The following is a 21,614-nucleotide window of genomic DNA, read 5'->3' on the forward strand; positions in this document are numbered from 1 at the left end:
CGGGAGGGGAGGCGCGGGGGCCAGTGCCCGGCCGCCCCCGTCCTCGTCCCGGCACCCGGCCCCTCTCCCGGCTCCCATCCCCGCTCCGGCGTGGGGTGCGAGTGTGCGTGCGCGCGGGGCGGGGGGCGGGGGCTGGGGGAGAGGAGACGTCAGGGGAGGAGGGAGAGGAGGAGGGGGAGGAGGGAGGAGGGGGGAGGAGGAGGGAGCGCAGAGATGAAAGAGGCGCGGAGAGATAAAGCGGGAGAGGAGGAATAGCCGGAGCGGGAGGGGCGGAGAGCGGGGCGGAGAGAGGGGAGAGCGGCGGGAGGGAGGGGGCCGGCGGGGAGGAGGGAGGGAGGGAGGAGGGAAGTAGTTGTGCGCGGCTGTGTGTGCGTGTGCGCGCGTGTGCTGGGCGGGCGGGCGGGGGCGGCTCCTCCTCCGGCCCGCGGCTCGCCGCTCGCCAACTCCGGCCCGGCGCGGGCGCACGGCGGGCAGCATGCTGAGCCTCCTCGTCTGGATCCTCACTCTCTCCGACACTTTCTCCCAAGGTAAGGGGACCGGGACCGGCACCGGGACCCGGGCCGGCTCCCCCCGCGCCGGGGGAGTCCGGGGGCCCGGGGGCCCGGCGCCATGAGGTCCCCGCGCGGACCCGGGGCGCGGAGCCGGGAGCCCGGAGCCCGGAGCCCGGCGGGGGAGGACTTCCCGCGGATCGGCCCAAGTAGTTGCTTCCCCGGCTGCGCACGGGGACGGAGGGGAGCGGGACCCGAGCGGGAAAGTCCGTCCCGAGCTGCGGGCAGCCCGCCCGCCCGCCCGCCTCCCTCCCCGCCTCCCGCCCTCCGGGGCCGGCGGCGCGGTCCTGCCGGCGCGGAGGCTGGAGGCTGGGGAGGCTGGGGTTCCAGACTTGGGGGGGGGGGGGCGCGGGAAGCGGGGCCCGGGCTCGGGAAGGGCGTGCGGAGGGGATCCCCTGCTCCAGCCTCGCCCCCCTCGGGGGACCGCCGTCTGGAGGGAGGAAGGGGCGCCCCGGGCTCCCGCCGCCGGGGGCTCGCCGGGGAGCGGAGTTGCAAAGGCAGTGGCTGGCCGGCCCCATGTGGAGGGGCATTTTGGGGGGGGGGGTGAGCCCCCCGCTTTGGGTCAGGAAAGTGTGGACGCTGTGAGTGTATTTGGAACTGTCAGGGGAGAGGAGGGAGAGGAGGGAGAGGCGGGAGAGGAGGAGAGAACCCAGGTTCCTGTATCCTCCTGGGGGCGGGGGCCAGGGCAGGGAGATGAAGAGCCTGGGGCGGTGGGTCCTGGCCCTGTGCGTCCGACTCTTGGGAAGATTGAGGACTGCTGAGCGAGCCCCTGGCCTCCAAAACAGCGCTGATGTAATTCTCTCTCTCTCTCTCTCTCACACACACACACACACACACACACACACACACACTCTGAAGCAGACCCCTCACCTGCTCACCTACTGAGGTGGACAGACCCACCAGCATCACCCGCACCGAGACAGACACATCCACACAAAGACACCGACACATCGGAGACCGATTCCTCTCCATTTGCACATCCATGCACCCAGACACAGCCAACTCATAGGCACAGTACACGCATGTAGGCATGTACCAGGACACAGCACACACACACTTACACCGAAAACCTGCTGTAGATACCCACCGTCCAGCAAACAAAGAAGCTCGAGTAGCCATCCATATAGCCAGACACCTCTGGAGATGTACCGGCTACAAAATGGAGAGGGGGTGGGCTCTTTTTTTGGGGGGGTGGGACGTGGGGCGGGGGGACCCGGATCTGAGAAGAGGGAAGTCAGCGTGGATAGAACATGCCCAATCGTCTTGCCTGCGCCGTTCCCTTCCGGGGTTTGGGGGTGTGTTTGGGGTGGAGTGTTAACATGGACCCCTTATCCCCTGGCGGGGCCCCTCCCAGGCTCCAGAGGCTGAGCTAATGGGGCAGAGCTTGATCCATCTTCCCCAGAGGGCATCTGTGCTCCTGCCCCCCCCCCCCCCACACACACACACATGAACATGGGAAGGGCGCACACTTAGGGGGAGAGCTGAGTAGGAACTGATGCTGGGGAGGACGGAGGCCTGGTGCTGGGGTTGGCTGGCCAGGCTGCCACTTGGCAGAAAGTTGAGAAGAGGCCTGAAGTTCTCGTTTTGCTCTGCCAGGCTGCTCGGGAGAAAGAATGTGTGTGTGTGTGTGGTGTGTGTGTGTGTGTGGTGTGTGTGTGGGAGTAGCTGGGTCAGAGTTGGTATGTGTTGGGGGCAAGCTATGTCTGCCCTCTCTCTGCAGCCCTTAACATGTCAGCAGCATGGACACGAAGGAGCTTCCAGAAACAAAAGCTGCAGTTAGGACCTGGGAGAAACGTGCGGATGGGAGCGGGGAGGGAACCGGCCAGGAAGGAGAAGGGTGTTGTGGGCCCGTCTCCCTTTGGGGAGGGGCGGGGTCAGAGGTTAGCGGAGCAGGGGGGAAGCAGGAGCTGAGGAAAGTGTGCAGAAGTGGTGGGGGTGGGGGGATGGAGGATGAGTGAAGGCCGGAGAAAAGACAGAGAACAGACCGGAGGGGAGAGGAGCCCCAGGGAGTGCTCTGGGAAGCGAGCGAGGCCTGGGGTGGAGGCAGGGCCAGAGGCCGGCCATGGGGGGCGAAGGGGTGGCAGGGAGGCTGGCACCTCCTCCCCGCCTCCTGTTCAGAAAGAAGGGATTCCAGGTCAGGGGCTGGGGCGGGGAGAGCGGGAAGGGGGGTGCCAGGGGACGGAGGGGTGGGGGTGGGAGATGGGAGGAGGTGGCGGGAGGAGAGCACATAAACAGGGGAGCAGGGAGGAGGAGCGGGAAGGGGAGACTGAGAGCTCAGGCAGAGAAATAGAAAATCACATCTTAAAGAATGCCAATGGGCTTCATCAATCTTCATTTCTCACTAAATAATTTTCTGTATCTTATCTAAATGAAAACCATTATCCTTACCCCCATTTCCATCATGCGTCAGCTCCTCAGACTGATTGTGCCGAAAATTGAAATATTTAATCATTTTCTGGGCGATTTTCTCGCTCCCAGTCTTGAAGAGGAGAAATTGAAAAAGAAAGATTATAGCTAATCAGAGCAATGTGGGATGACAGGCTGGCTCGGGGTGGGAGCCGCCTCCAGAGGAGGTGGGTGCAGGAGGGGGGCGGGCAGAATCTGTTCCTTCAGCTCCCAGGTGGTATCCCTGCCACCTGCAGGGAGGGGGCGAGGGGCAGAGGTGAGAGGCCTGAAGCTCTCCCCATTCCCGGGACTCAGCTCCCGGAACACAGCCACATGCTGGCGGGGAACGTGGGTCTGGAACGGAGAGTAGTTGGGAACGGAGTCCCCCCACCCATTCCCCACACCTCACACGGACACACTCACCGCACGCGCCCCCCCTCGGCCTGCTGAGCCCGGAGTGGGCCCTGGGGGTGAGGAAGAGGCAAGGAGACAAGGCAGAGATCAGGATACTGGACTCCCCTTCCGTTTCCTTTTTCCTTTAAAAAAATCTTTGTTCTTGAAAGTATTACATATGTCCCCCTTTTCTCCCAACGACCTTGCCCCCACCCCGGGCCCTGAGCACCCGATTGTCTGTGTCCATGGGCCATGCATATATGCATACAAGGTCCTTGGTTGGTTACTTCCCACCCTCCCTCCACCCCTTCCCTCTGAGATTCTGCCCTCTGTTTCCATGTTTCCGTGTCTCTGGATCCACTCTGCTCATCAGTGTATTTTGTTCATTAGATTCCACATGGGAGTGAGATCATGTGATACTTGTCTTTCTCTGGCTGGCTTATTTCGCTTAGCACAGTGCTCTCCAGGTCCCTCTGTGCTGTCTCAGAGGGTGGGAGATCCCTTTTCAGTGCTGCATAGTATTCCACGGTGTAGCTGTACCACAGCTTTTTACCCACTCGTCTGCTGATGGGCACGTGGGCTGTTTCCAGATCTCAGCTGTTGTGTGTGGCGATTGCTAAGAACACAGGGGCGCATCCATTCTTTCTGAGTGGTGTTTTGGTTTCCTTAGGATATATTCCTAGAGGTGGGACCCGTGGGTCCAAAGGTAGCTCCGTATTTAATTTTTGGGGGCTCCCCTCCTTGACTTTGACTGGACTCCCACCTTCCAGGCACTCGGACCTGAAGGGGGGCGCACATCCAGCCCTCCGTGCCTGACGCTGCCTCTGGCCACGGCCCTGGGCCAGTGGGACAGGGAGGCCTCAGCCTTCCCGCCTTCCCGCCTTCTGCTGCTCGTGGAGCTGCACGGTCTGTTGTCTGCGCTGCCTCGGCCCCCGGTGCTGCGGGCCCGGGGAGGCCGTCCTGGGGTCCCAGCCTTCGCCCCTGGACCTGAGAACTGCGTGCTCTGATGGCCCCCCCTGTCCCCGAGGCCACGTCTTAGCCTGTATGTCCTTTCAGTTCCTGGAGCGATGCGTGCACAGGGTCCGTGCCCTCCCATGTCTGGGTGATCTGATGAGAGCGCCACGGGGTTAGGCGGATGGAACAATGATGGAATCACAGTCCCTGGCTAACCCCCTCCCCCCTCCCGTGGCCACTTGGTAGTTTCTGCAGCTTAAACAGGTCTGTGCCTTCTCTCTGCCTCGGTCTGCTCACCTGTAACGCGAAGACAGATGTAATGCCGCACGGGGTCTCCATGGCAATGGGCATGTTGATCCTCGGAAGGAGCTTGGACCCGCGTCTGGCACAGAGATGCTCACCGTGCCGCTTGCTAGGACCCTGCGGCCGGGCATGGATGGGCCGCCTTCGAGCTGTCCGCCGGCCTCTTTTCGATGCTTCTCTTTTGTTTTCTTGCGCCAGCCGCCCAGGTGGCTGGTCCTGGCTCCGGGCCTCCTCTGTGTCTCACGGAGAGGCCGGGGCTGTGGCCGGCAGACCCAGGAGGGGAGGCTGACCGGCCTCTCCCTGGCCGGAGAACCCCGGCAAGGAGAAGGAGAAGGGGGCTGGGGAGCGGGCAGAGGGGGAGAGGGTGGCACTCCGGTGAGACCTGGGAGGGACACGAGCCCCAGGTGGCAGCATCTCAGAGTCTGGAAATGACACGGACCATTTATGGAGCCCTGTGCTAACTGCTTTCTATGCATTATCGCACGTAATCCATACCACGACCCCCTGAGGTCAGCGCCGTAATGACCTCCGTTTCACGGGTGAGAAATCGAGGTGCAGACAGGTTACGTCTCCCGCTGGCCGCTGTGGGGAGCGGCTGACCCTCTGCCGGGTCCCCCGTGCAGCGGTGACGGGCCGGATGCTGGGCCGGCGCTGGGCTTTCCTGGTCCAGAATATCCCAGAAGTGGGGACCCAGGAGCGAGCCCAGGACCACCCGCTTCCCAGGCAGCCAGGCCTGACAGACAGGGAGGCCGGGCGGGGGGTGGCCCTGCTTTGGCTTCCGTGGTGAAAAGTGATTATACCGGTGGGAGGTGAGCTCCCTACCAAAGCATCCAAATGACTTTTTTATTGAATTCCTGCCGTGCTTTTCCTATGCATTGTTCTTTTATTCCTTTAAAACACTCTTTATTATTGAGAGTATTGCATATCCACACACCCTCCCAGTTGACCTCTCCCAGCCTGCCCCGGTCCCCCACCCAGGCCTTCACCCCCCTATTGTCTGCGGTCCTGGGTTTTGCATATACGCACACAAGTTCATTGGTTGGTCTCTTCCCTCCCGCTGAGCCTCCCCAGCCTCTCCTCTGAGGTTTGACAGTCTCTGGGTTGCTTCTGTGTCTCTGGCTCTATTTTAGCTCATCCGTTTATGTTGCTCATTAGATCCCACATAGGAGTGAGATCATGGGATACTTGTCTTTCTCTGACTGGCTTATTTTGCTTAGCATAGTGCTCTCCACGTTCCTCCATTTGCCGTTGCCAATGGTAAGAGTTCTTTCTTTCTCTTTTTTACAGCTGCGTAGTGTTCCATCGTGTAGACCACATGTGTCAAACACAAGGCCCGCGGGCCAAATCCGTCCCGCCAGGCCTTGCAATGTGGCCCGCACCGCGCTGTCATCACTGCACTCCGCTGCGTTTCCATCACAATGACAGTTTATGACTGTTCAGTAAACCATTCGGCCCGCGATTTAGGCTGGATTTTAGATTTTGGCCCCTTCTCTGATTGAGTTCGACACCCCTAGACTGTAGACGTACCACCGTTCTTAATCTGCTCACCTGCAGATGGGCACTTGGGCTGTTCCCAAACCTTAGCTATGGTGAATTGCGCTGCTATGAGCACAGGTGTGTGTAGTCTTTCTGATTGGTGTTTCCGGTTTCTTGGGCTATATTCCCGGAAGTGGGAGCACTGGGTCAAATGGGGGCTCCAGTTTTAGTTTCTTGAGGAAACGCCATCCTGTTTCCCACGGCGGCCGCACCAGCCTGCATCCCCTCCAGCAGGGCACATGTTCCTTCTTCTCTTAAAGGACTCTGTGGAGTTAATGATATTCCTGCCGTGGAGGTGAGGAAGCCAAATTGTTAAAAATCGGGACGTCTGGTCACCTTAAAGTAGGGTTATCTCCCTTCTGTAAGTGAACGGAAGGGACAGAGCCGGGCCAGGCCCCAGCAGGAGGGGGGCGTGGGGCGAAGGGGACGGTTCCCGGAACGGAGCCCTGAAGACCGGCAGGTGCATGTCTCCTGTGTCCCTCCTGCACCTGAGTCTGCACGCGGAGTCTGTGCGGTGTGTGCCCATGTGCAGGTGCACAGAGTCACACACGCCCTTACATGCAGTTTACATGCAGCCATTTCTCACCCCGGGCGCCTGTGGACAGACACCTAGGCCTTTCCCCCGGTCCTTCCACGCTCGGGAGCCAGGGTGCAGCCACCGTTATTTTTTGTGGTTGTTAATCCTCACCTGGGGATATTTTTCCATTGATTTTTAGAGAGTGGGAGGGGGGGAGGGAGACAGAGAGGGAGAGGAAAGAGAGAGAAACGTTGACTGGTCACCTCCTGCGCATGCTCCAATGGGGGCTGAGGTGCATGCTCTTGACTGGAATTGGACCCGGGACCCTACAGTCCAAAGGCCGCCGCTCTATCCACTGAGCAACACCGGCTAGGACCATCAGTGCTTTTTTTTTTTTTTTTTTTTTTTTTTTAAATATATTTTATTGATTTTTTACAGAGAGAAAGGGAGAGAGAGAGTTAGAAACATCGATGAGAGAGAAACATCGACCAGCTGCCTCCTGCGCACCCCCTACTGAGGATGTGCCCGCAACCAATGTACATGCCCTTGACCGGAATCGAACCTGGGACCCTTCAGTCCGCAGACTGACGCTCTCCCCCTGAGCCAAACCGGTTTTGGCCATCAGTGCTTTTGGAAGGCACGACGTTTCCGTCTTGTCTGGCGCGTCCTGCATCCCCTCTGATGGATGCACAGGGGATAAGAGCAGGGAAGCCAGACCCCCCGGGGGCTCTCCGCCCTCTGACTCTGGTCCCTGCCCCTCCCGCAGCCAGCGCTCACCCCTTCCCGCCCCTGACTCACCGCGGTGAGCCTGATGAAGGTCTCGGACCTCCTGGGATAGAAGCTGGCGCTCCCAGATATTGCCGGTCATCACGAGTTTTTTCTTTTTCCCTCTCCCTCTCCCTCCATCAGTTCCCTCCAAGCTCCTGGGCTCTCCCCCCTCCCCAGAACGGTCACCGCCCTCTGGGGTCCGCAGGGCTGGAGCCTCCTTCCTCTCCGCCCTCGGGATGGCAGTGAAGCCAGCGCCGCCTCAGCTCGGAGGGCCTTACCCCAGCCAGGGCTGCCGTTCCCAGCGGTGACGGAACGCGGGATGGAGGGTCTCCGGAGGGATGGAGGGTCTCCGGGAGGCAGCCGTGGGCTTTGGAGCGGGACAGCAGGAGGAGCCTGGGTCCCCGGTGCTCTGGCCACACGGCTGCGCCACCCCAGGCCGGGACCGCCCGGCGCTTTCCTTCTCTGCCCGTTTTCCTCTGGAGCGGCGTGAAGATGTGAGGGGGCGAGGACGTGGCCACTCCACCCGGCAGGAACGGCTGTGTGCTTGTTATGTGCCAGGCACCGGGGTTGCTAAAGGAATAAAATACTGTCCCCGCCCGGCCAGGGTGGCTCAGTGGCTGAGCCTCCCCCTACGAACCAGGAGGTCGCAGTTTGATTCCGGTCGGGGCAGGTGCACAGGTTTGGGCTCGATCCCCTGCCGCTGATCAGTGGTTTTCTCTCTCTCCCTCTCCCTTCCTCTCTGAAATCAATAAAAACATCCTGTCCTATATAATAAAGAGGTAATATACAAGTTAACCCTCACGCCCTCACAGACGTGGCTGCCTACAACCGGGCCGGCAGGGGTAGTGAGGGATGACCAATCTACGGAACAACAGGCTGTGTGGGACCATCAGGCTGGGGGGGAGAGGCAGTTGGGGGCATCCAGGCCAGCAATGGGGGCAATTGGGGGTGACCAGGCCAGCAGGGGAGGGCAGTTAGGAGCAACCTGGCTAGCAGTGGGGGGCAGGCAGTTAGGGGCTGTCAGGGGCGGGGGGCTGGGGGAGGCAGTTAGGGGTGACCAGGTAGGCAGGTGATTAGGAGCCAGTGGTCCAGGATTGTGAGAGGGATGTCCAACTGCCCCATTCCTGGTATCAGGCCTAAACCAGAAGTTGGACATCCCCCAAAGAGTCCCCGGTTGGAGAGGGTGCAGGTTGGGCTGAGGGCAACCCCCGCCCCTCACGTGCAGGAATTTCGTGCACCGGGCCTCTAGTATTTAAAAAAAAAAAATACTGTCCCCGCCCTTAAGGTTCTCACTTCCTGACTTAGGTCCCAACGACTGAACTTCGGTGAGACCTTAGTTTCCTCTTCCATGAAATGGGGAGAATTATTATTATTATTTTTTCATATCGGCACATGCATATTGTCGATGTGTGAAACGTGTTGGAAGGCTGTGCCTGAGCCAGGGGGGCGGGCGCCTGGATCGCAGGTGCAGGGGCAGAGCCGGAGTCGGGAGAGGGGAGTTTGCTGTGGACGAGAGACCTGGAGGCCCCCAGGAGGGAGAGGGCCTACGGATGGACAGGACGTGGGGGTGGCAGGGGACCTGCCCCTGGCTGGCGCGGCTGCCTGAGTGAGCAGGGTGCCTGGAGGCTGGTGCCTCTGAGGGGGTGGGGGGTGGGAGTGAGGGGGCCAGAAATAATGAGCTGATCCAGAGCGTGGACTGGGGCCGCACCTCTGAGGCCCGGAGACACCCGTCCAGAGACTTCCCCGTAAGCAGGGAGCCAGGGATTTATGCCTTTAAAAGCAGAGAGTGTGTTAAAAACCCGCAAGATTCCCTAACTTGTTTCGCACCAGCCCTCCTTAAGCGCATCTGCCGGAGATGCCGGAGGGATGTCCAACCTCCTCCATGAAAGAAGCAGAACACAGTGAGGCAGACGGACCCTCAGGGTGTGAGCACAGCCACAGGGAAGACCACCTCCCACTGGGGAAGCCTCGGACCTGAGGCTGAGTTGGGAGGCCTTGGAGGGATGGGAAAACCCTCCTTTCCGAGACCCCCTGGGTGCAGATAAAGATGCCCGGAGGCAGAGTTTGGTGGAGAGAACCAGAGGAGAGCCCTGAGCCAGGAGGATACCTGAGGTCTCTCGTTCCCTGGAGCCGAGGTGGGCCTGCTCCGCAGGAGGCTGGGGCGCAGGGCCCTGGGGGGGGCGCAGAGACCTGGGGGGGCGCAGAGGCCTGGGGGGGTGCAGGCCCTGGGGGGGCGCAGAGGCCTGGGGGGGCGCAGGCCCTGGGGGGGCGCAGAGGCCTGGGGGGGCGCAGGCCCTGGGGGGGGCGCAGAGACCTGGGGGGGCGCAGAGGCCTGGGGGGGTGCAGGCCCTGGGGGGGCGCAGAGGCCTGGGGGGGCGCAGGCCCTGGGGGGGCGCAGAGGCCTGGGGGGGCGCAGGCCCTGGGGGGGGCGCAGAGGCCTGGGGGGGCGCAGGCCCTGGGGGGGCGCAGAGGCCTGGGAGGGTGCAGGCCTGGGGGGGCGCAGGCCCTGGGGGGGCGCAGAGGCCTGGGGGGGCGCAGGCCCTGGGGGGGCGCAGAGGCCTGGGGCTCGGAGGCCAGGGGCGCAGAGCTGGGGCCCTCCCGCAGGGTCAGGAGGGCGGCTGCCTCCGCTCCGGGGCCATAGGTGTGTGTCCATCTGGGAGCTGAGAACAGAGGCGTGTAGACCTCTGCCGGGAAGGGAGCTCTGGTGTTCCCGATGGCGCCCTCTGCAGAGGGCCCGCCGGGAGTGCCGGCCTGTGTGTCACGAAGACCGTTCCGTTTGGTGCTCAGTGGCTGGGCCTGGCCCTCCCCGAGGCCCCGGGGTCAGAAGGTCAGGGAGACGGAGGCCGGCTCCTGAGGCCTCTCCGTGGGTGTGGGAGGTGGGAGTGTGAGCACATGCTGGCCTCGCTGAGAGATAAGGGGGAGAGAGAGAGAGAGGGAGAGAGACTAAGTAAGTCTTAGTGTCCCACAGGAGGGAGAGGCGGGATGGAGGCGGGGCCTGGCGGGAGGAGAGGACCACGACGTGAGGCCCAGGAGCCTCCGGACCGGACCGTCCCTGAGGGCGCCCCCTGCTCGGGACCAGCAGCCGCTCCTCCCGGGGGCTGGGACTTCCAGGAACAAAGGCCGTGTCTCTGAGGCATGTTCCCAACCCTCCGGCCCTCCGCTCTCCACCGAGCTGATTTCTGAATTAGCTTGGTCTTTGTCATCAGTTTAGCTGAGTTCCTCCTCTCACCTCCTTCCTGAAGGCTGGGCGGATCCGCCTTGGGGCCCTGCTTGCTCCATTACCCAGTAGGCCCAGCCTTCCCGGTGTTTCCCAGCTGGGAGACTGTGCAAAGGCAGGGACTGGGAAGGGTAGGTGTGGGCAGAGGAGAGAGAAAGGGAGGGCAGAAGATGGATTCAGAGGAGCAGAGAGCCCGGGAGAAGCTGGCTGGCGGGAAGTGGGGGGAGGGGCCAGGGGCGGGGCTTCCTTCATCTGGGTTCCCGGGTCTCCCAGGCCTGGCCTCCGGACAGACAGCAGGGCTCCTGGGTTTTAATCTCAAACCCCGAGCATCTGACTTGCTGCTCTGTGCCTCACGCCCAGCCTCATCGGAAACCTGCCAGCTTGACCTCACTGCGGGGTGGGGTGGGGTGGGGTGGGGTGGGATGGGGTGGGGGACACCCCTTGGCCTGCCTCTCCCTCGTACGTCCTGGCTGGGGCTGCAGCTGCCCGTGGGCCGCTCCTGGTCAGCGCCGGGTGCCTGATGCTCGGCCCGGCCTGAGGTGCCGGCTCTGGTGCACACTCCTGGGGGGTCGCCTCGCCGGCAGAGGGTGAGTGAGAATCTAAATGCATTTGAATGGCGGTTTGAACTGAATGTAACTAGGAAGAAAAGGCTGGCTTTGGAAAGAGGGAAGGAAGGAAGGAAGGAAAATGGAAGGACGGGAGGGAGGAGAAGGGGAGGGAAGGGAAGGGAAGGAAGGAAAGAAGAAGGAAGGGGAATACATTGCGGAGCGAGGTGAATGGCTTCTGGGTCGCTGAGCCCTTCGTGCAGACCGCAGACCTCAGAGGGCCTGTGAGGCTGCCCCTGGGCTGGAGGGCGTGCTCTGCCTTTGGTCTGGACCTGGTGACACCATAGGACCGGCCTCTTTCAGCAGAGCCCGGAGTCGGGTCACCCAGTGCGAGGGCCTGTGGGCGAACCAGCCTCCTTTCCAGCAGGGGCGCCTCCTCTGCCCCCGTGACCGAGCCGCCGTACTGGGCCTCAGTTTTCTCACCTGTACAATGGACGCAGGGACACCGACCCCAGAGAGGCGCTGTGCGGACTGAATGAAGGGACCTGTGTTAGGAAACAGAGTCTGTAACACAGGAAACGTTCAGTAAATGGCAGCCATTCCTATTGCCCAGGGCCTGCTTTTCACAGCCCCCAGGCTGAGGCGGATCGGAGGGAGGCAAGCACAAACAGCCCGGCCACAGAGACGCCTGTTACCCGTGCCGAGGGCCGGGCCAGCGCTGCGGGAGCCCTGGACGGGAGGCCTCCGGCTGGCCGGGCACCGCAGATTGGGAAGCGCTGTGGGTGGAACCGGGTCTGAGTCCTGGCTCTGAAGATCGGCCCCTTCACCTTTGTGAGCCTCAGTTTCCTCACCTGTGAACTGGAGTGACAGCAGCTACCCCTTCCGCCTTAAAGGAGAAGGGAAGGGAAGGGAGGAAGGAAGGAAGGAAGGAAGGAAGGAAGGAAGGAAGGAAGGAGTAGGGAAGGAGGGAAGGAAGGAAGGAGGAAGTAGGGAAGGAGGGAAGGAAGGAAGGAAGGAAAGAAGGAAGGAAGGAGGAAGGAGGGAAGGAAGGAGGGAAGGAAGGAAGGAGGAAGTAGGGAAGGAGGGAAGGAAGAAGGGAAGGAAGGAAGGAGGAAGTAGGGAAGGAGAGAAGGAAGGAAGGAGGAAGTAGGGAAGGAGGGAAGGAAGGAAGGAAGGAAAGAAGGAAGGAAGGAGGAAGGAGGGAAGGAAGGAAGGAGGAAGGAAGGAAAGGAAGGAAGGAGGGAAGGAAGGAGGGAAGGAAGGAAGGAGGAAGTAGGGAAGGAGGGAAGGAAGAAGGGAAGGAAGGAAGGAGGAAGGAAGGAAAGGAAGGAAGGAGGGAAGGAAGGAAGGAAGGAAGGGAGAGGAGGTGGAAGGAAGGGAGGGAGAAGGAGAGAAGGAAAGCCCTGGAAAAGCCGCCCAGGATGTGCAGGGTAAGCGTGGCCATCCCTAAGCCCCCGCTCTGCAGAAGGCTGCACCCCGCCGTGTCGGAACGATGTCTCTAACTCCCTCCGCGATGAGACACCGGGGATCTCGCTCAAGTGCACGCTCCGAATCAGAGCGTCCGATGAGTTCTGCGTCAGCACCGAGCTCCCCGGCTGCTGCAGCTGCGGCTGCGGCTGGTCCCAGGCCCACGCCCGGTGTGAGCGGGAGCGGTCCTCCCGGGAAACAGTCTCAGCATTTGCATGGGAGGCAGGAAAAGAGGGCCCACAGGGCGGAATTCACTCTTTACAGCTGAGTTATCTAACAGCTCCGGGGGTCATTGCTTCAGGAGCATCTGTGCGGTTGTGGGGCCGGAGCAGGGACCGTGCTTGCCACCCGGCCCGTCTCTGACCCCAAGATGAACCTGCCCTGCCTCCTCCCTGCCACCTGCACGCCCTCAGCCTCCCCCCCTCCCCTCCCGCCTCACTGAGGCCCTCAGCCCCCCCCTCCCCCCCGGCCCCCCGCACGGAGGGTGCACTCCCGCCAGGAGCTGGGAACAGCACCAACAGAAACCCCTCCGAGCCTGAGCTCGTTGCTCATCTGCATCAGTTTTATTTTTCACGAGCGGCCAGCCCGGGCTTCGGCGTGGAAACTGGGTCATGAGCAAACGGTGTGATCGGGGAAGGGACGTGGTTCCCAGGCTTCCCTGGGAGCAGGGTTTGGGGGGAGCCGTGGAGGACCATCTCCGGGCAGGTCCCTTTCTCACACTCGCATGGAGTTCGTGGTGGTTCGGCCAAGGTGATGGGCGAACTCAGGCTTCCCCTCCCTTCCCTGTCGGCGTGCAGAGGAGATTCACAGGCCTGAAAGCGAGCCCCACCCCGGAGTTCTGACTCAGTAGGGGAAGTGTGGTCGTTACATCCAGGGGATCTTGTCCGCTGGGGGTGACAGGATCTCCCGTTAATTGCCCTCCGTCTTCTCTCCCCCCAGAAAACAGACACATTCTGCCATCTGCACGTGCACATGGGGCCCTACGCAGATTACACACGTAAATCAGAGAGGTTTCGGAGTGAAGGAAGTAGGTGGGGGGTCCATCCACTTAGCTTCCTGGAACCTAGGACCTGGGCTTGGGCATGAGAATGGGGAGCTGATTGTGTGCATGCATGTAAGCCTAACAGTGGCCATGGACAACAGGAGGGTGGGGACATATGTGGGGAGGGGTTGGGGATGGGGGAATGAGGACAATTATGTGATACCATAATCAATCAATTAAAAAAAAAAAAAAAAAGAATCACACCATCTTCGGGCATTCAGGGTACCACCTCCTTTAGGCAAGACTAAATTTGAATCAACCTTGACACGTCAGTGTTTGTCCTTTCCCGGAGAGAAAGGAATCTTATTAGCACTCCCTGCTCACTTTCATATTTCCTAATCCCTGGCAAAGCAGGGAGTTCTTTGTGTCTCACCTGACGTCTCCTTCTCTTGCATGAGAAGAAACCCTGTCTTATTAGGGGCTGTAACTGAATAAGCCTCCAGTATTCTCAGGATCTGGGTAAATAACATTTCCCCCAGTGGATTAATTTTTCTCTCACTTCAAGGCAAAATTCCTTCCCGTGGAGAAGCGCAGGCAGAGAGGTGCTTGGGAAGCCGGGCTCTGAGGCCCCAGGTGAGCCAGGGTCTCCTCGGGGGTCAGACTGTGCCCAGGAAGCCACCGAGGCTGTCCTCCCAGGGTCCCAGCCAGGCCGGAGGCCAGGTCCCGGGAGCCTGGCTGAGTCGACGTGCCCTTGCTTATGTGGTGTCCTCTCCTCAGAGCAGCTGGGCCTGGAGGGCTCTGACGTCCTTCACATCTTCTCCAGCTGACCGCCCGAGGGCCCCTCCTCCTCCCGCCATGGCCCAGGCCGAGTGGCCCTGGCATCTCTGCTGAGCCAGGAGCCTCTAGAAAAGGGGGGCATGGTGGGGAGATGGCCCGGAGCTCCCCGCAGACAGGACTCATCGAGCTGCTTCAGAGCAAGAATATTCTCTCCGAATCGCCCGGAATGCCCCCTGCCAGCCTTGCTGAGGTGGACTGGGGGGGGGGGAGACCCCAAGTGACATCTGTGTGTGGGGGGGACCCCAAGTGACATCTGGGTGGGCAGAGATGGAGGGGAGGGGATACTGGAGTGGGGTGCCTGCTTCTGGACACCTCCTGGTGCGATGAAGGAGTGGGGCACCTTCCTGGGGTGCTGGGTCATTCCAGGTCAGTGCAGACTCTTCGCTCTGCACTTGAACGTGAGGGAAGAGACTTGGTCCCTGCTAATGGTCCTAGGGGGGTCGGTTTCCCCGTGATCCCAGGGTCGGCACACAGACCAAGGTCATCTCATTGGAGGGAGGGCGTTTCCAACTCCGTGGTGCCTCTTCAGCGGAAAGAGGTCCTGGAGCCGGTGGGTCCGTTCGGGAAGCTTCCGGGGAAGGCCGGAGGGAACCCTGGGCGGGGGAGGCAGGACTGTCCCGGCAGGACCCCCGGAGACAGAAGGCAGCCGAGGCCTGGCGGAGAGGAGGGCCCGGCGGATGGAGGGCAGGGGCTCCGGTTGCTAAGAGCTTCAGTGTCGCCTTGTCAAGACGCAGCCCCGCAGCATTCCCGTGGTGGCCTTGTGACACCCTCCCCCGCGGCACTGGGCACCTCGGGGAGGAATGAGAAGCAGCTGGGCTCCCTTCAGGCCGGAAATGCGAGTCCTCCGGGAGGAGGAGAGCCCTGGGGGGGAGGGGAGGAGAGTCCTCCGGGGGGTGAGGGGGAATCCTCCGGGAGGAGGAGAGCCCTGGGGGGGGGGAGTCCTCCGGGAGGAGGAGAGCCCTGGGGGGGGAGGGGAGGAGAGTCCTCCGGGAGGAGGAGAGCCCTGGGGGGGGGGGAGTCCTTTGGGAGGGGGAGAGTCCTCCAGGAGGGGGAGGTCCTCCAGGGGGGAGGAGAGTCCTCCGGGGGGGGGGGAGAGTCCTCCAGGGCGGGGAGGCCCTCCAGGGGGGAGGAGAGTCCTCCGGGGGGGGGGGAGAGTCCTCCAGGGCGGGGAGGTCCTCCAGGGGGGAGGAGAGTCCTCCGGGGGGGGGGGGGAGAGTCCTCCAGGGGGGGAGAGTCCTCCAGGGGGAGGAGAGTCCTCCAGGGGGAGGAGAGTCCTCCAGGGGGGAGGAGAGTCCTCCAGGGGGGGGAGAGTCCTCCAGGGGGGGAGAGTCCTCCAGGGGGAGGAGAGTCCTCCAGGAGGGGGAGGTCCTCCAGGGGGGAGGAGAGTCCTCCAGGGGGGGGAGAGTCCTCCAGGGCGGGGAGGTCCTCCAGGGGGGAGGAGAGTCCTCCGGGGAGGAGGAGTGCTGGGTCTGGGGAGGGAGGCACTCGTCCTGCCCTCTGTCCTCCCCAGGAGGCTCCTTCCCGCTGCCTCTGCCCGGGCAGCTGTGGCCGGGGCCCTGGAAGCCTGGACGCAGGTGGCCTGGCACGGCCCGGGGGCAGCACCCTGGGGCTGGCACCCACCAGCAGAGCCGCCCCGGGTCCCAGGACTCCCGGCTGCTCTGCCCGCAGCCGGGGCGCCCGGCCTGGCCTGCCCGCCGGGAGTGAAGTGTGTCTGCTCCTGAGTGCTGCCGGGAGTGAAGTGTGTCTGCTCCTGAGTGCTGGGTGCCCATAATTTGTGGATTAGAGCTAACTCCCGATAAAGATTCCCCTAATTGCTTGGCTCACCTCAGGTTCTGTCATCAAAGCAGAGCTGCTGGCGCGGCCCCCTCCTCCCTGCCCTCCTTTTCTTTTTATTATCTCTTAATTAATCACTCTGGCTTTCACACTTAGCAGATAATTACAGTCTCCTGGATACAAAGCTCATTTTCATAACCTCCTGTTCCAGGCTGGCAGGGGGTGGGGATGGGGAGGAAGGAGGGGTGAGGAGAGATGCAGACGGGAGGTGGGGGCAGCGCGGGGGGGGGGGGGCAGGGGGGAAAGACCGGAGGAGGAGAAGAAGCGAGGGGGCACGTGGAGTGGTGAGCGGAACCCTTGGCCCGCCCGGCAGGCCCAGGGAGGCCCGTCCAGGGGGGGCAGGGAGGCCTCGTGTTCTCTCCTCCCCGGAAGGCCCACCTGGTCCCCGGAAGGCCCACCTGGTCCCCGGAAGGCCCACCTGGTCCCCCGCTCTGGCACGGCCGGGGCCCGTCCCTGGGGCCTTGGCCTGTGGGGTGGGGTGGGGTTGAGCAGAAGACCATCCCACGTGAAGCTCATTTGCCCAGGTGCCGGGCCGGGAGGCCGGTGAAGGCGATGAGGACAGGAAGGGCAGGGCCACCGTCCTGTCAGGACCCAGAGCTCCGTCTGGGGATGTTTCTGTTTGGAGCCGAGCAAGGCGCTCGCTCTGGGTCTGAAACCCATGGAGATGGTCTTAGTCACATGACTGAGTGAGGAGGGGAAGACCTGGCAGCGGCTCACACCTACGTCAGCAGACGCTGCACCACGTTTTCACAAGAAGCTCACCCCCCTCTCAGAGGTGAGCAGAGGCGTGGGGCGAGGAGCTGCGGAGAGAACAGGGAGAGAGACTGTGCCTGCCGGGCTTCCCCCTCGGACCCGGGACTCCGGGTCCGCCATCCCCTCGGGGATTGGGGCTCTGCCTGGGCCCCCAGCCCAGGGAGAAGGGGAGAGGACAGGTGTCCGGCGGTGGATGGGAGAGGCTCAGGAGACACCAGAGCGGACCCGGAGAGTTAGGCGCCGGCTGGATGAGAATGAAGCTCTGGCATGGACTCCGGGTCTGCCCCTCACTCCTGTGTATCAGTCACTGTGTCTCTGTGGCCGGGCTCGGCCAGTGCCGAGGAGGGGCTGGGGAATGGGGACCGCTTACTTTTCTCCCTCTCCTGGTTGGCCTTTCTTTCATACCCAGCCCAACGTGCTCGGTCTTCAGAAGGAAATATGTTGGACCCGACTACTTTTTTGCCTTTCCCTAGCTGCACAACCTTGACCTTGTGATGGATAGAACCTGCGTCTTCGTTTCTCTGTTGGCAAATGGAAAGCTTGAGAAGGTGTGTAAAGCAGAGTCCCTGGCGTTTGACAGGTTCTAAGCCAATAGTTGCTCTTACTGCTGTCACCGCTGTGGGGTTACCCCTACCCAGGAGAGCCCCTAGCCCAGGGGTCGGCAAGCTGCGGCTCGAGAGCCGCATGCCGCTCTTTGGCCCCTTGAGTGCGGCTCTTCCACAAAACACCACGTGCGGGCGAAACTTCGTGGCCCATGCGCAGAAGTCGGTTTTCGGCTCTCCAAAGAAATGTCAGTCGTTGTCCTGTTGATGTTTGGCTCTGTTGGATAATGAGTTTGCGGACCACGGCCCTGGCCTAACCGGGCAGAAACCACACCCCAGAAGTTAATTAGTAGAAAGCTGGGGAGGGAGGGCGGGCCCTGAGCTCCGCTTCCCCGAGAAAGGAAGGCCCCGCTGTCTGCCCCGCACTCCGGGGCGTGCTGTTGAGCAAAGCCCAGGCCCCTCTGTCCCAGTTTTTCTTTCTACAAATAAGTCGTCTGCTCGAGCCAGGGCTGCTTCCAGGGCACAGCCTGTTGGCAGCAGCTCCAGGCGGCGTGGATACTCCCCTGGCTGCCCCGCGGGCCCGGACTGCCCCCTGCACCTGCCGCCTGCCACCGAGCCCGTGGTCACTGTGCCATCTGCATGGCTCTCGGCTTCAGCTCAGCCCGGGTTCCTGGGCCTTCCAACGGGCGCACCTGTGTTCAGGGGGCAGCGCAGAAAGAGCACTGGGGCGGGAGTCCAGCTATGGATTTGAGCCCTGTTGGTGCCTCTAATGGGGTGACCTTATGCAGTGATCGGCCTGTTTTTTTGTTTGTTTTTGTTTTGTTTGTTTTTTTAATATATGTTTTATTGATTTCAGAGAGGAAGGAAGAGGGAGGGGGAGAGAGAAACATCAGTGATGAGAGTGAATCATCGATCAGTTGCCTCCTGCACGCCCCCCCCCCACTGGGGATCGAGCCCACCACCCAGGCGTAGGCCCCGACCTGGGATCGAACCGTGACCTCCTGGTTCATAGGTCGATGCTGAACCCCTGAGCCACGCTGGCCTACTGGCCTGTTTCCTGAACAGAAAGTGAGGAGATTCGTTTCCCGCTCTCTGCCCTCCTGTGGGCGTTCTCAAAGGGACGGGCTCTCCCTGAGCGAGGCCCGCGGGGCGCTGACTGGGTTTGCACGGCGGAGGGGCTGGTTCCGGGGGGCTGGAGCAGGTACGCTGGGTCAGCACGTCTGCTCGGGCACCGGGATGGGAGCACAGGTGTTACACACTTCAGCTCCGGCCTGGACTTGGGTAAGAGGAGCAGGGGCCCTGCACGCGCCCCCCCCCCCCCCCCCCCGTTGTCTTGGGAACAGTCTGGGCAGGTGGGGGGGGGTCCTGACCAGGGTGTGGGTGCCTGTGGGGAAGGGTCTCTCCCCGGAGACAGCACGCTCTGGCTTTCCCTCCTCAGTCCGTGAAAAGGCTCGGCAGAGCCTTGTGGGAACGTAACTATTTGGCAGGTTCCTCTCCCTGAAAGCTATTTCTTCCCTCTTTTTTTTTCTGGGAAATCTCAGCAGCCAGATCAGGCCTCCTCCACCCTCCTCGCCTCCCTCCCTCCCCTCTTCCCGGGGCACCCATCCCCCCTCTCCTCTCCTCCCCAGAATGAAAACAAAGTGAGCTGGTGGGTACTGGGAGCCGGGCTCCGAGCACACTGGGCCGGGAGGAAGGGCTGAAGTGAAGGGCCCTCTCCCGAGGAGAAATGATCGGGAGGGAGGGAGCCGGAGAGAGAAAATAGGCAAACGCCATCGGTGGTGAAAAGTGAATTCCAGACATTTAAAATTCTTTTGGTTTTAATCATCTCGGAGGCCTAGCCGGCCGCGCCGTGGGGGAGGGGCGGGAATGAAAACCAGAGCCGGCCACCGGCCGCGGCTCAGGAATCCGGCTGTGGGCTCCTCTCCCTTCTCCATCCCTGCCTCCACCTCCCTCCCCATCCCCCGGCCAGAAGGATCCCCCCCACCCCCACCCTTCCTGACGTCCCCGCCCCTTATCTCATTCTTCTGGCTCCCTCGGAGGCTCTGACCTTTCAGTGCTCTCCCAGATCGCAAGTTCCCAAAGCCCTGGATTCTGTTTTGTTAAAAACAAAACCCCAGTGGCAAACCCCAGTGTCTTGTAAGCCACGCCTGGGCCTTCTCGGGCGGGCAGGGCCCAGAGGGGCTTCTGGGCCCGTGTTCCTCCCTTTTAAAGGGATCTGAGGAGAGGAGCTGACCCTGCCAGAGGCTCCAGAGGGTGGGGGTGGGGGTGGGGGTAGGAAGGAGGGCTTGGCTGTCCCAGGGCCTGCTCTGCTCTGTGCTTTATGTGGGGACGTCAGGGTGGCCTGAAGGACTGTCCTGTTGGAGGCCGGGGGTCAGGGGCTGGCTTCCTGCACCCTCCCTCAGGGGGGGCGGGGCTGGCTGTCAGGAGAAGGCTGGAGAAGCCCTGGGCGGGCGGGCGCTGGTGTGGAGGTGAGGGGTCCTCCCCTGGGGGACAGGGTCTTACTTTTTTTTTTTTTATCCTGAGCCAAGGACTGTCCCCTGCCCCCCACTAATTTTAGAAATAGAGGAGGGAGAGAGGGAGACATCGATGTGAGAGAGGAACATCCGTCGGTTGCCTCGTACATGCCCGGACTGGAGATCGAACCTGTAACCTCTTGGTGTATATGGGGTGACTCTCCAACCAACGGAGCCAGGGCCAGGGTGGGGTTAAGGTGAGGGAAGGAGTCGGGGACTCTCAGCCTGAGGTGACGTGGCTGAGATCAGGTGACGTGGCTGGGCTCTGCGTGGCCAGATCGGGAGGAAGCAGAACCTGCGTTACCCTGGGGAGGCGGGAGGCGCCGGGGAAGGTGGGGGGTGGCTAGAACCCACGCCCACAGGCCTCTTCCAGGCCCGGGCGTCTCCTCCAGAGCATCTTTCTTCCTCCTGAGCTCCCAGCCCAGGCCTGCACCCCACCCAGCTCTGCCGCCTCCATTTCTCCTTCTCCATCAGAAGGCTGCTCTTTTAACTCTGACCACCAACCGCTTCTCCCACTCCCCACCCACTCCTCAGACTTTAACTCCTGCGCATTTGCTTCCTTTTCAAATATTTATTTATGGATGCATGTATGTTAATTCCCATCCCAAGATATTTCCCCATTGGTTTTTAGGGAGAATGGAAGGGAGGGGGAGAATGAGAGGAACGTTGATTGGTGTCTCCTGCACATGCCCTGACCAAGGCCGAGGATTGAGCCTGCAACCGAGGTAACTGCCCTTGACCAGAATCGGACCCTTCAGTCCTCGGGCCACTCTGTCCACTGAGCCAAACCGGCTAGGGCTGGACTTGGTGGCTGATAGTGTACACCCCCTCCCTGTGCCGGCGAGGTGACAAACACGGAGAGCCTGAGGGTGTGTGACAGCTGATTTTGGCCTGGGGGTCAGATGACGGGGGTTTTCCTCTGGGCTCTTCCTGGGCTGTTTCTCCTGGGGCAAGTCTCGTGTCCCTCGGGGCCTCCGTTGACTCAGCTAGAAGGTCAGGAGGGAGCTTGCTGATCTGGAAGGAGAAGGAAGGAGCTCGCTGATCGTAACCAGCCAGATGTGCTCTTCCGCCTGGGGAGAGAGCCGCGTCTGGAGCACAGACTTCTCTAGGCTGAACCCAGGACCTACCGCCTCCCACCAGCGTGCAAGTCCTTTCGCCGTCGCATTCCCCCCCCTTCCGCCTCTTTGTGGAAGAAAAGCAGCGTCTGGTTCACAGGGTGGGGGTGAGGGTCACATTCGGTAATCCGTGGAGCATGCCTGGCACGGGTCCGAGGTGCTGTGATGGGCAGTAGGCGGTGGCGCTTATTGTTGACGAATCCTAACAGTCTGTGGTGAAGAGTGACAACACAACAACAACGACGACAAAAGCCCTGGCTTTGCAGCCGGGAGACCTGGGTTCGGATCCCAGCTTCCCTCCTGACGGTGTGTGACCCGGTACAAGGTCACGTGGGGCTGTGAATAGAAGTTAACGTCACGTCCTTGGGGACAAGGATCGTCTCTGTCTTGGGCTCCAGTTTACTCG

At 61.8% G+C, this 21,614-nt stretch overlaps 1 protein-coding gene across 2 annotated transcripts in view; it reads left to right on the forward strand.

The window, feature by feature from the left end:
• The first annotated feature begins 372 nt into the window (after nt 1-372).
• KIRREL1 (kirre like nephrin family adhesion molecule 1) overlaps nt 373-21,614 on the forward strand; it is a 114,545-nt gene continuing 93,303 nt past the window's right edge. Inside the window, exon 1 of one of the 2 annotated variants that reach the window (XM_036442497.2) lies at nt 373-527. In XM_036442497.2, the coding sequence (XP_036298390.1) occupies nt 476-527 (52 nt within the window). In that variant the 5' untranslated portion in view covers nt 373-475. The remainder of the gene's footprint in view (nt 528-21,614) is intronic. The other variant, XM_036442498.2, reaches the window with a different exon arrangement.

This window comes from Pipistrellus kuhlii, unplaced genomic scaffold, assembly GCF_014108245.1.
Source record: "Pipistrellus kuhlii isolate mPipKuh1 unplaced genomic scaffold, mPipKuh1.p scaffold_m20_p_18, whole genome shotgun sequence".
Taxonomy (NCBI): domain Eukaryota; kingdom Metazoa; phylum Chordata; class Mammalia; order Chiroptera; family Vespertilionidae; genus Pipistrellus; species Pipistrellus kuhlii.